This window comes from Astatotilapia calliptera, chromosome 7 (assembly GCF_900246225.1).
Source record: "Astatotilapia calliptera chromosome 7, fAstCal1.2, whole genome shotgun sequence".
Lineage (NCBI taxonomy): Eukaryota > Metazoa > Chordata > Actinopteri > Cichliformes > Cichlidae > Astatotilapia > Astatotilapia calliptera.
In genome coordinates, this window is record NC_039308.1 from 2784939 (window position 1) to 2799195 (window position 14257).

The 14257-nt window shown below is 40.8% G+C and overlaps 1 protein-coding gene across 3 annotated transcripts in view; it reads right to left on the minus strand.

Annotated features, from left to right (window-relative positions):
• cmip (c-Maf inducing protein) overlaps positions 1-14257 on the minus strand; it is a 59995-nt gene that overhangs the window by 17726 nt on the left and 28012 nt on the right. For all 3 annotated transcript variants that reach the window (XM_026172486.1, XM_026172487.1, XM_026172488.1), the window contains 7 exons: positions 12805-12930; positions 9545-9595; positions 8214-8375; positions 8033-8074; positions 7601-7663; positions 7415-7495; positions 6496-6599 (listed from right to left, as the gene is read on the minus strand). In XM_026172486.1, the coding sequence (XP_026028271.1) occupies positions 6496-6599; positions 7415-7495; positions 7601-7663; positions 8033-8074; positions 8214-8375; positions 9545-9595; positions 12805-12930 (629 nt within the window). The remainder of the gene's footprint in view (positions 1-6495; positions 6600-7414; positions 7496-7600; positions 7664-8032; positions 8075-8213; positions 8376-9544; positions 9596-12804; positions 12931-14257) is intronic.

The following is a 14257-nucleotide window of genomic DNA, read 5'->3' on the forward strand; positions in this document are numbered from 1 at the left end:
GCCAGAAACAGTTAAAGTCTTGATACTGGTTAATTGGTGGGCGGTTATTTTAAATTTGTCGAAATTGGTTAGGCGCTAAAGCTGACAGATCTGACAGTAGTTGTAAATATAAGACGTCTTTGTAATAAGAGATCTCTGTGTGAAAGGAGTCTGAGGCAATGCTGCTGCTATTTTTAGACGGTGTGTGTGAGTGAAAATGCAAATGAGTAAGCAGTGAACTGTTTAAGCCACAGTTGGTTTTACAAATACTGCTGCAAACAGTGTTGAGTGTGTGTTTAAAATGCCATTTATGTTTAGTAAAGGACTATAAATAAAGTTTTGAGTTGCCGTAGGGGATGCATAGTAACTGACTGAGTTTGGATGTAGATATATAAATATATTGAGTGCACTGTATATACTTAAGACTAACACATCACTTTCAGTAGTAACTTTTCTCCAGCATTAGTTGCTGGTGGGTTTTATTTTTTCAATTTCTTGTGTGTGCGGTGAGAATTAATGGAGGTTTCAATTTTTTGTTTGTTTGTTTTTTACTTGCTTTTTTGATTATGACAAGCATGTCTAAAATACTCTTAGGAAATTGTGTTTTGAGTTATATTCTTCAACTCTAGTCACAGTTTAAGTGTGAATGCGGTGACTAGAAGGTTTTGAATGATGAATAAAGGTGTGAGAGGTATTTCTTTGGTGATGTAAAGTAGGATGTCTTAAAGTTTGGAAGTGTTTTTAACTTGAGAGAGGCATGAGTGATGTTATAAGAGTTTGAGTTTCTTTTTCTTTCAGTTTAAAACACATAAGTACATACACTTGGTACACCGGTTTACTCTTTGACTTTATTAAAACAAACGGTGTATTTGAGTTTGAATTTCAGTAATTGTATGTTGATATGGTAATTTAGTTTTATGTTAGGTGAAGGAGATGTCTATCTCTGCGTCTTGCAGGATCGAAAGTGAAAGTTGAAGGTTGTGATGTGAATGCTGTGAGTACTCGATTTGAATGATTCTGTGTGAGGTGTACAAAATACTAAATAATAATAACACTATGAAAGTTGATAGTAGAGTGAGTGCAAGGTGATGTGTGAACAGAGGAAGTCTGAGAGAGAAGTGTGTGCGTAGGCAAAATGCAGAGTGTGTGCGTGAAATAAGGGAGTATTGTTTTTTACATCAAGGTTTAGTAGAACTAAAGTAGAACGTTACAAACAAACAGATAAATAAAGTAAAATGAAGAGAGAAAATAACTGACAATTACATTAATGAATAGAAAACACACATACACAAAGTGCCATATGTGAAATTATTCTAGGAAGGAGTCAGAATTGAGATAGCTTATTATAGAGATAGTTTAACATAAGATGCAATGAAGGAAGCAGCTTACATTCCTTTAATTCCCAGAGCCAGTGTGTTCCCTCCCCTGCCCACTTGGGCCCCGTATCAGGCGAGTATGGAAGGCTGGATAGCCCATGACGGGTAAGATCCCACCTCGAAACCCTGGGACAACCTAAGGCAGGCACAGTCACGAATACTCTCGGACCTGACGGGTAAGACCGCTGGGCTAGGGTGGAGGTGGAAAGTGGCAAGTGGAGCCCTACCTTCTGGCTGAGGACAAGGAATGCTGCTATTTAACGTAGGAAATCAGAATTTGGGTTAGTAAAGTTGGGGAGGAGAAAATTGACTGTTTAAAGGCAAAATTATGAAGGAGTCTGACACACTGTAAAAGCACCATGTGCAAATTCACACACACAAACAGGAAATGCATTAAACTTATAAAGACAAGACAAGCTCATGGAGTTTAATGCATAGACACTGATTAAACCTGGCTAAGAACACAAACATAGGCAATGAAGAACAGCTTGCTATTTTGTATGAATGATACAATGGTGTGAATGTTTAATAAAATACATTTGAGTTTGTAATTGAGGAATAGAATAAGCCATATGACAAAGGGAGTTATGAAAACGAAAAAGGGATTAAAGTAGTTTTAAAAAAGAGTGACTTAGGAGTGCTCTCGTACTGAGTGATCAACACTAGTGATCACTGTTGGAAGAAATAAAATGATTTAATGAGTTGGGAATGTTTAAACATATGTTTCTGTTGTTACAGCTTCTTGAGAGATGATTCAGTATGCAAATTAGCTGGAGTGTGTGGTGACGAAAGAACTTCCTGAGTGTGTGTGTGACTGTGACTTTCAGGAAGAGGAAGCATAGCAGAGACGAGAAGTGCAGATTGGGGTAGGAAATTTATAGTTTAGTGATTATATGATGTCGTAAGGGGGTTTTATGCTGAATTGAAGTATGTTATAGAGCATAAGGGGGTGATTTTTGTGTGCAAATTGAGTGGTTTTAATGAGACTTTTGGTGTATTGAGGAGGTGAAATTATGTGGTGGCAAGATTTGTGTGTTTAAGGTTGTTGTGGTGATGGGTTGATTCTGTCAGGTAGGTTGTTGTTGTTGTTTTGTTTTTAATAGAGGGAGTTTTAGGAAACATGGACATGTCTAAAAAATTGGGCCCATTATTTTGTAACAGTGCACTTAAAGAAAACCTGTCAGGTGATTTTGTTTTGTTTTTATGAGCTAACAATCAGCTCTATTTTTCATTTCTGTTTTAAGCAGGCCTGCAACAGTGAATAACGGCGCTGAAAATTCTCGGGAGGAGCAAATATAAGGGGGCTTTCCAGATTACAATTGGCTGAGGAGAGCTACCTGTGGGGACTGATCAAGGTCGTAAGTCCCTGTAAAAAGGATTTTATGCGAGTCAATCCAGTCCAAAAGCATGAAGAAATATTTTCCTATGGAAAATAAAAATGACGGAGCTCATTTTGCTGAGGGTGGAGAATCTGACGCGGGAAGCTCCACCATTAGCAAATACATGGTGTGACTGCATGTGAGTGAATGTGAGACTGTATGTGAGTGAGGATGAATTAATGTGGACAAACAATTTGCTTTTACCAGAAAAATTTCTGTTTTGCTTTGTTGACTGGGGTTAGATTATGAGATTATAGTATATTGTTGGGAGAATGCCAAATGCTAAAAGGGAAATATTTTTTGATGTAACTCAGTTACCATTACTTGTAGAAACACATGACTGATAACTGTTCTGTTTTAAGTTTATTTTTATGACATAGATTGGATCATGAGTGGGGAAAACTGAGCAGTTTTAAGTTTTGTATAGTATCTTGACACATGAAATGTATCAAGATAAAGGGGGGTTTAGGGTTTAATAATTTAATTGTTTAATAATTTAGGATCATTTTAGGACCTTTTGGGTTTTTGATCATTTGGATATGGTAAAACTGAAACTGGTATTTTTAAGTTAAGGTTAAAGGATTAAAAGTGAACTTGTCACGGTTTGCGAGGCAAGCCGTGTGGAGTTGTAGAAAAGGACCCAAAAGGCGGCAGCTCTGGTGCAGGTGAATATTTATTTACAACGGTGGGCACAAAACAGCATTGGTGGAAAAACAAGAAACCGGAAAACTGGGTAAGCTAATAACACAAACCAGAAACAAGGATGCAGGGAGGTCCGGGGAAATACACACAGAGAACACAGGGAGATTACACACAGGTGGAGAACACAGGTGACACTGATAAACATAACGAGACAGGGCAGGAGTGAACACAACATTACGCATACTGACGAGAGACTGTCAAAGTAAAACAGGAAGTACACAGAGGTTCAGACAGGAGGAGAAAAAGCACGGGGAGAACACAGACATAACAGGCTGGGGGAAACATGGAATAAACACAAAGAGAGACGAGAGCTCATAAATACACAGAGGGGCACAAGGGGGTAAGAGTCACAAAGGGAAAAACACTTAGGGAACACCACAACAGGACACCTCAGAAAACCTGGCCTAAATAAGGAGCGAAAATACAAGGAACCAAGAATACTGGGCCAACATGGCCCAGGACCATGACAGAACTGAATCTTGTTTAGAAGATACAATGCCGGTTTTTCAAAGCTGTGAATAATTCTTAGAGGGAAAATTAGTGAGGGTTGAAGGGGTAGAACAGCTTTGATTTCTTTTTGATTTCTAGAAGTAGTGGTTATAATGTAGGCTTACACATACAGATATTACATAGGAGGTATTTTTAGGATAAAAGGGGGAGCTTATAAATAGAAATGATTTTTATACATATTGCATTTTGTGCTTTTAAAGGAGTTGTGGCTCAAATTTGTCTCTGGAGGGTCACGAGCCTTTGGCTAGCGCTATGATTAGCCAATCTACTGTGAGGATAATATGAGTTCATGAAGGATTGCACACGCTTACAGACACAGAGTTAAGAAACACACATGACAGTATTGATTCCAGGCAAAAGGCCTTAAATTCATTTAGCTTTTAACTGAACTTAAAGAAGGACCAAAGAGGAAGGAAAGCATATATTTTGGTTAAGTCTGATAAACTAGAATTAGGAGGTATTGTTACATTAAAAGGAGCAAAATGAAATAAAAAGGCTATACCGAAACAGGTGATAACATAGGAAATGTGAGGTTTTAAAATGAAGTTAGTGTTAACACATAGGAGTTGTTTCAAGGCAGCATTTAGTTATGATGAAATGTATACAGGAGTAATTGCTTATATGCTTGAACTTAATTGATTAAAGTGGTTGTTTTCTTTTGGAGTAGATTAACTTGCAGCAGCGACAATTTGTGCACAGGATGTTGATGATCAGATAAGGGAAAATAGAGCGAGCAACCGGACGTGAAACCAGCGCTTAAAGGGATTTTAAAGTGATGAGTAACGTTGAAGAGTATACATAAATACAAGTCAATAAGTTAAGAGCATAATTAGGATCATGCTTTTAATTAAAGAGTCCCAGATAGGATAAGTTAGGGAGATGCAAGAAAAGGTGTTTTGTTTCCTTTGCAGAAGACTGATCTCGGCGACCACAGGAGGGGCGAGGATCCTGGAGATCTCGAGGTTCGAGACCACCAGAGAAGGGTCTGCGTGAGGACACAATGTATTGTGACCTCTGGTGTTCCAGAGGTCAAAAGGGGGAGTGTCGAGGAGGGAAATTATTTTACTGCTATTGTTAAATAATTGTCATTGCATTAATAATATAATTTGCAGCATGGATATTGCATTCCAAGGTTTAAACAGTGTCTCTTTCAGAAAGACTGAGTTGCAGGCTGACAGGAAGTTGTATGCAGAAGTGAAACCAGGAAGTTATTTTGAGCCGCAGGCTAAGACGAGACTTTAACAATGTAACAGATAGCTTTAAGAAGGCCTTAAGATCAGATCATTTTATATTAAGGTTTTAGTAGAGGTTCTTGATTAAAACATTTATTTAGTAGAAGACATACACATAGTCTCAGTGAGCTTCTGGTCTGGTAAAAGGTCAGAAGTGCAACAGGTGAATTGAGAAAGAGCATGTGAGGTCAACACACACACACACACACACTTTAAATTAGATTTATTTAGAGGAAGAGGTTAGTTATGTTTGGTTGTAACTACAAAATTGTCTCGACAAGAAAGAGGAACAATTCATTTTAAGATAAGAACGGAAAGTACCAAGCCATGAAAATAGGAGATGATTTTCTGGGTGAAAAGTCATGATGATGTTGATCTGATCTATGTATAAAATGTGTCTGTGACGTATGAAGGGGCGTCAGTAAACAAACCCTGATGCTATAAAATATCTGTTCATGCTTTGATTAAGTTGAAGACTACTGGCTGTCTGCGTACAGAGTGTCTTCCCACGCGTGTATTCATTAAAATCATCGTTTGACTTCACCCGGCCGGATTGGTGTGGTTATTCTTCGATCACCTCTTGTACCCTTCCTCAATAATGAATCTTAACACTGGCCTGTTACTTTGAACTGCTGGCCTACCGCTCTTTGGTTTTCACACAGATTCAGTTCCTCCTTGCGTACGGGAAATATCTGCAGTGTGCTGCATTTTATCCAACAGCCTTTGGCTTCAAATTATATTCACTTCCTCTTGGATTGTGAATCATTCAAATAAAAAACTAATGTGCTACTTATGTGTTATTATATTGTCTATTATGAGATTTCAAAGAGCTTGTAGAGTTGGTGCCCAGTTCCTACCACGAGGACAAGTGGACAAGAAACACACACCTCACACACACTCAGTGTCATCAAACTCGATGTTATATTATTGATAAAATAAATAATAATAAATAAATAACTGTCCAAGTGTTCAGGCAAATTACAATCTGATGGTTTGGCAACATTTTTCTCTTTTTCTTAAAACTTTCATCTCAATAAAGCTCAGCTGAACACACGGCCTCTCTCAGGCTCGCCGTAGCCTTATTTCTGGTTTCCAGTAGACTGGTCTGGCTTTGGTCTGCGCAGCATGTTTACCCAGTATTGAAGGCAATGCCCCAAAAACGTTTTTCCCCCTTTTTAAACATCCTGCCATCCTAACCGCGAGCTACAGCTGTGGCCTCCAGAGCAATTAAATCCCACCTCACTGCATCTTTAAATAGAGGCTGTAGTCTGAAGTTATTGAGTCACGGATTACAGATTTATAGCAGCACATGCTCACCTGTGAATAAACTTCTTGACCACCTCCATTCCACCGTTGAGCTCATTAAGAGCCAGGATGTACTCCTGAGTGAAGAGACGCAGACGAGGGCACTTCCCGAAATCCTGTCAGCAACAGCCAAAAGCAGAGTTAGGAATATATCATCCAAAATACAAAATTGAATGATGAATAAAGGATATGCAGAAATAAAAACTTTTCTTATTCTCATTAGCTACTATTAAGTTGCTGCTCATGAACCAAGGGCTTGTACAGGACTTTATGGACACTTGTGGGAACTTTACATGGCAATTCATTCATTCATGCTTTTTAAATTCTCACAGAACTGAAGACAGCAGACGGATTTAAACTCTCTCATTGAGCAAAATGCGCGTCGTCATCCACTGAGATCAGATTTTTCCAGTGGAAACAGAGAAAACCACAGAGAACAAAGTACTTTAACCTTTTAACATTTACAAAGTCTGAAATATATTTCTGCCTGCATGGAAATGCTTCTGCAGAAACCCTTAATTTGAAAGCTAACGGTCTCTGAGGGATTTCTCAATATTTACCAATTTAGCATGACGTCAAAACACAGTCCAACCCTAACCTTAGATGGGTCACAGATGATCTGGTGGGTGATACGACGTTAAATTACAACACAGCACCAAACAGCTAACAGAAAGCTCCCAGGGTTAAGACGCCACAGGAATGTGGCATTTGCAGCCAAAAACACAAAACTGCCTGCAATAAACAGTCATCAAAAGGGGAGGTGGGCTACGTGGAACCAGTAAAGATTTTTACAGCAGATCTATCGTTGCTGGGAATCACTGGTCTTGCAAAATCTTCTGCTTCCTAAAAAATTACTTTAAGAATTCTAAAATAAGAAGAAGATAAAAACGGCGCTGTGCAGAAAAGCGGTACTGGACTCAGCCGATCTCACCATGTTGTGTTTGAGGATTCTCTGAACCACAGGAGTGAACACTTCGATCACAACGCTCGACCGCGGTCGCTCCCGACAGTGCTGCAACACACGAGATCGACGGGCGTCAACAAGGAAGCGCTTTTAATTATTTGCAATATTTACGACAGAAGAAACGTGTTCAGCATCCGATGCACAAGAGCTCACCTTACAGAAGAACTCGCACAGATCAGGTGGAGGGTGGTTGTTTTCCAGAAGAGGAGCGATGGCCTGCACAAACACACATGTACACACACAAACGCACACATACAGGTGACTATTTCCATATCATATCTCTTATTTACACAGGCCCAGAGCCAGCATGCTGTCAGGTGAAGGAGCTGTGTGAAAACAGGCCACAGGTGAGCTACACAAACATTGCAATTTCCCTAAGCATCAAGCTCCCCCTGCTCTGCCCAGTTACCACCGCGTGGGTATCGACCGCCACGGTCGAAAACACACAAATAAAAAAAATCTAGCATAAAGAGAGACACGGGGACAATCTATATTCTTCAGTCTAACGAGCAAAGCAACTGAAGCTTGTTAACGATTAATAAACTTGTTAAATATCAGTTTAGTGCACAGTGACAGCAAACTTACCACGATGATGTTTTCATGATCCTGAGGACTGAGGTTTGAGTTCTGCAAAGGAAAAAATCAAAAATAAGGAAGAACTAATTATGAGTACGGAGTTAACAATACGTCTAACGATGGAAGCTCTCCACCTTAAAGGAAACGACATCATCACAGCAATGTCACGCAACACGAGTGAGTGTGCTACCTCAGCCAGCAGGGTGGAGATGATGTGCAGTGGAGCTTGGTGGATGGATTCATCCTGCAGCGGTGAGGTCAGAGCCATGTCCACCAGCGCTCTGATCTCCTTTAGCGCCACGTCCCAGCGACTCGGGTTGTTTAGGACCTTGCGATACTTGTAGATCTTTTTCTGCAGGAGAAACGATGCGATGAACAGCTGAGCACCGGCCCAAAGGCCGCAGGACTGCACATGACACATCAGGGTGCTGCGTTTGTGTCTGTTTGCACAGGTATTTGCCTTTGGAGGGCCCAGGAAAACTGCTTGTGTACAATGCTCCAACAAAGAAAAAACAGCCACATAGCTCGATGATGTAGCTGAGTGACAGCTGAGTTTAGCACAGACAACAGAGCAGCGAATGCTTTTTATCGTTTTTAATGTTCAGTTTAACTTCAGCTTTTTCTACATTTGAACTTCGCTCTTCTGCAACTTATTGACCCACTAAAGCACAAGCAACACCAACCCACAGATGGTTGTTTGTGCCACTGTTGGTGACAACAAACAGCTACTACATGTTGGCGAAGGTGCGCGAGGCTGTCCGCAGGCAAATACTTATGCAAATGGATACAAATCCAAGACCGTAAATCCACCTTTAGACAAAAGGAACTGCAAAGATATGCAAAGAAAGAAAAAAACTAAGCTCACACACAAAAAATACACAGAAAGAAAACAACTGTGGAAAGACACAGACCGCAAAGAGAGACAGAACAGCTACAAAGAGACAAAAAGTTCCTCATAGTTGGATGGAGCCAAGAAAAAAAGGAAAAAATGTACAAAACACCTAAAAAAAAGCCAAATAAACGTATGACAATGATAAGCAAAGCAGACACAAATCATTAGGAAATAATATAAAAGTGGTTTTTGTCTCGTTGGTCCTCCTTTGTCACAGTTTCCTCCGTGTTTGTGTTGGACTTTTATTTTAAAGGTGTCCCAGGAAACGTGTGTGTCACACACTAACCTGAAACATTTGTACAGTGCAGAAGTCATTGCAAGTACTAAGGCATACTTCCTTGTACAGCTTTATTTAGCTCTGTGAGCACAGCATGGATTCAGACCTGACAGGTTTAGAGGTCTGGTCCTCATAAAGGTCCATGAAGTGCTATAAAATGCTGTGTGGGGTTGGGGAAAGGTGTGCAATAATAAACATCCATTTCTGATGTTTTGAGATGATAATTCTGCAGTAAATGTCACCGTGTGTGGTAATCTTTACAAAGTGGAGGACAGGGTGAAGGCTGCAGCTTTAATGAGGCTGAAGAAATGATTGAATTCATAGTTAAAGAAAGAAAAAACAGTGACCTTACCTTCCACTGCAGGGAGTGAAACCACTGGTCCCTCAAGTAGCTGTTTGCAGCCTGCAGCAACACACACACACACACACACACACACACACACACACACACACACACACACACACACACACACACACACACACACACACACACACACACACACACACACACACACACACACACACACACACACACACACACACACACACGCAAAATGTCAAATGATTTCGAGTATATCCTGAGACAAACTTTTGCTGCTGTGCAAAAAGTCACAAGTTCACCTTTTAGCCAGCATTAAATGACCAGATCTACAGTTTTATTAACGACTCCTGCGCTGTGAAGAAGAGAAACAGATTTAATGCACCCATGAAAGCAAACCTGATGGTCAGAGAGCTGCTAAAACAATATCAAAAACTTGCAGTGCTGCAACTGTCAGATGCACAGTTAATAATAACAACCACTCTGTGCATCTGCCAAGAAATCTCTAAGTAATCAAAGTAATTGTAATCTTAGTAATCTAGTCTAATTTAAAGTCTTTTAACTAGAATAAAAATGTAATAACTGGACATGTCGGACTTCCTGATAAAGTTGATGGCGTCCACAGTGAGACCGTTCCACTCGTGTCTTTAGAAACAGAGCCGTGGCTTCAAATCGCAAATATTTTGCTTGGTGATATCGTCTCAGTGGAAGGACACCAAATATGGATGTTTTATTAAATAAATTAAAATACTCTCATCTCCTGCACCCCCATCGTGACACATCGCACAAACTCACATTAAACCAGCTCAACTGACAAACCTCCAACAAATACGACACAAAGAATCGTCGCCTAAGCTGTCATCCCTGATGGTCATTAATTGCTGTATTATCAGAAACTGATTGCATGTTATTTCCAACCCCATTCCATCGCAGTCTGATATCACAGATTGATATATTGACTCTGTCTTATGGCAACACTTATGGCAGGTTTTAGCAACAGTGTTGACAACCTGACAATCTCATTTAACAGGAAATACATAACTGCAGTGAGATAACTTTATCTTATTGGATAAAATAGATATTGACAAAAAAGTCAAAGGAAAAAAAGGTGATAAATACTCAGGATATCACGAAACGTTGAAACGCCGCCGTGCTTGCAGCAGCTTAACGTGAACGCGGATGAGCTCCGGCGTTGGATTCATCTCTACGCGTTTAGAAAGAGTTCAAACCTTTTTTAGGTATTCGACTTACACAATGTGCCGACCCAACCCATGAGCGACTGTTACGACATTATTACTTCAAACTACTTTGTTAATTTGCGCAGCGCTATCATGCTGTGTGCTACACAAACTGCCTTTGTGGTTGTTCCTGGTACAGTACGTACCAGGAACAACAAACATACAACCGCACACACACAACCAGAAATCAAAAAGATCACGCACAGAAACACTGCATGCAGCGCAACATGACCACAAAGAGATGCTAAACAACAGTTAAAGGAACAGTTTCTGTGCAGTGAAACAGCTAGGCTTTCAGTTTGTTGATTTTGTATTAAAAGCAGATGTTGGGGCAAGTCAAGTACTAGAGTACTTAAATATAGTAAAGTACAGTACAATTACAGCCTTTGGTGCTCATGAGTACCTGCCTGCTTCAGCTTAACCTACAATATAGCGTCAGGTTGGGGTTTCTAGTCATCAACTTGACCTTCAAATCTACCATCCATCCACTAAACACTAAATGCACGTCAGTGTTCTTTACATAGCTGAAGATTTATTCCAGGTTTGCCAGCGTTCCACGACCAGCAAAGCTTCAAAGTGGGAGCATCGGGCGGTGGTCCAAAGAAGGCCAGCAGGCACAAGCAAACACAGCTGAAGAGGCTGACATTCACTGTTGACCCCCAGCACCAATCATAGGCCGAGCTGTGTATCCAAGGTAATTGGGCTAATGGGTAACGGTACTAAATGTGCCCCCTGAGCGGCTCTGGTTAATGCTGAAATGAAATTTTCTCAGAGTTCAGCAGGTACATGGAGCAACAGGCCAAAGACAGGACCTTGTGTTGTCCCAAGCCAAAGCAGACAGACAAGCTTTAATAAGTTAAAGATCGAGGTAAATTCAGACTGCGTAAAACCGTAAAAATACTCATTTAACAATGCTACAAACAAAACAGCATTTACACAATTATCTGCAATTATTTAACCTTTTGTCACATTCCAGCTGTTCATAGAAATACTTGCTAATAATGAAACTAAATAAATGAAAATCAATGTGACGGGCGCAAACAGAGTGATGCTATTCCAGCTTTAAACATGGCCGCCTAATAAGAAGAAGGATCAATGACCTGATGATAATTTTTACCGTTCTGTTGTGTAACAACAACAGTGACCAGAGCACAGAGCAGAGAGTCTTGATCCAATTATCCACTGGACGCCACATAAGCCACCTCTAAATGTGGCTGCTGCCCACAGAGGTGTCGGCTCCCAGGTTTGTTCCACTGTAGCTGGTCTGGAGTCACCGGTGTCGCTTTGTAGTCATTTAGTGAAGTAAGCGTTGTATTGATGTACAACTGTGATCAAGTTTAAACTTAACCTTTAAATAAGGATCTGTAGTAGGATAGGGCAGATCAGATTTGACAAGCTGACGCAACCAGATGTGGAAAGTGTGTTTTGACCGTGAGTTCCTGGAATGTGCAAATCAACCACAATGTTTTGATCTAGTTTCAGAAACTGCCTAGTTACAGATACGCTCCGAAGGAGACAAAGAGTTACGTTTTCATGAGACTTCAGCTGCACGGAGGACTTTGCTCTTAGTAATTTACTAATTGTGCTGAACACAAGAGGTTAAAATTATTAGAGCAACAATCAGTGCAACACTGAAAACATCCACTAACCTCTCTGGACAGCATTAACATTTGTGAGAACAGTTTTCTACATTTTCATTCTGTTGTCTTTGTTTTTAAAGTATTTATAAAGTTTGCAGCGCTTTTGCTGTTTGAAACCTATTTAAATATACACTCTGTACGTTTTTAAGACATGTCAGGTCGGTAACTTGTTGTTAAGTCTGGTTAAATGTTTAGTTAGAAATATGAAGTGTATATCTACATGCTGACAACATCAACCTTGTTTCCAAATGTTAAGTCTTTTTCTCACTTTTTGACCAACAAATCGTTCGGCCGACCTCGAAGCCCTCGGTGTGACGGATTGTTAACACGACCCTGCTCACAGCTCACACATGCTACCAAAAACATAACCTCCCTGGCGGAGGCGAAAATAGTCGTAATAATGATAATGAATTACCTGCAGCAGGACGGTGCCACCAGGGAAGCTGAGCTGCACGCAGTACTTTGGGGCATTGTCCCAAGAGAGGAGCTGCAGGTCCTCTATGGAGCTGTAGGGCAATGATGTCTCCATGTAACCGGTGGGCTGGGGAGGAGAGAGGGAAAGAGCAAGAGGATATTAGTCTGCCACTGTCTAACATTTACAGTACATATTGTATATTTAAACAAAGCAGGAGGAGAAAAAGGCATTTATTTTTTACTGCCAGTCAGCTGGAAAGACAAAAAGAAACATATCCCAGGCTAACCTGCCCTGGGTAAACACGAGGCCAAACAAAACCTCCAAATACAGCCGAGTGGTAAATGCTGTGAAAACAGTACACAGAGTAATCTTTATCAGCTGTGGTGACATTTGATTTAGTTCCAAGTAAACATTCACCGAATGCAAGAGCAAAGTGGAAAATCAATTTAGCAAAAGCCATTAATCACGCAAATACACAAACATCAGCCAGAAAGACACGACGGCGGAGCTTTAACTCAACGCACATGCAGGAAAAGGCCCTTTGGTGCGATGGCAGAGCTCTGATCGCAGTCTCATCGCAGTGCACACGAGTAACACGCCACAACCCGTTTGCTAGTCTCAAAATGATTACAGAAACGCTGACAAATGACCACAAGTTTCCGGACTCAGGAACAGAAGAGTCTTCAGAGAAAGGGAGGCGGGGGGAGCCAAGCAGATAAAAATAACGAGGCTGAGAGAAAGCCACAAGGAAACCGAGCCTGTATATCTTCTAACCCGCAGGAGGAGCTTGAAGAGAAATGTTTAATGCCACTCTAAAATAAGACGAGTGTCGGCCAGCACTGCAGAAACAGCAGCAAATGAATCATCAGCTGATTTCCCAGACGCCGGCCTCACTGCGTGATTTTCGACCAATTATTGTCGATGGCAAGATTAACTGTATATCCACACAAATGGCCCGAGTGGACGTCATCTGTAGTGGCTTTCTCTGCATAGCTCTGCTGGAATTATCGTCCTTATTTTGCTTTTCATTTTTCTGAGGCCATTTCCCTTCAGAAACTTTGGAAAACACAGAGTGGAGAGGCAACATTTTCTCTCAGGGCGGCAGAGCGAGTGTGAAAAGTTTCACTGGGAGCAACTTCGTCACACATACAGGACGTCCCGCTCTGAAAGCCATTTCTGTAATCTGTGAAACTGTACAGATTGAGTTTTTATGCCAGTGGTTAAACACAGATAACACATTACAACTTCCATTTTGGCTTTCTCGCGGTGACTTGATTGCAAAACACCGGGTTTGCAAAAACGTCATGAAGTTTGGCATCTAAAGAGAGAAGTGACTAAAGTGTCGTAGCTGACCTGCTTTATTTGGCGTGTTGCTGACTGAGAATGAAACTGGGAAAGAACCACAGCTGATCTGCTCCGTCAGACGTAGGTTTAATAATGCAGTAACCAGGTC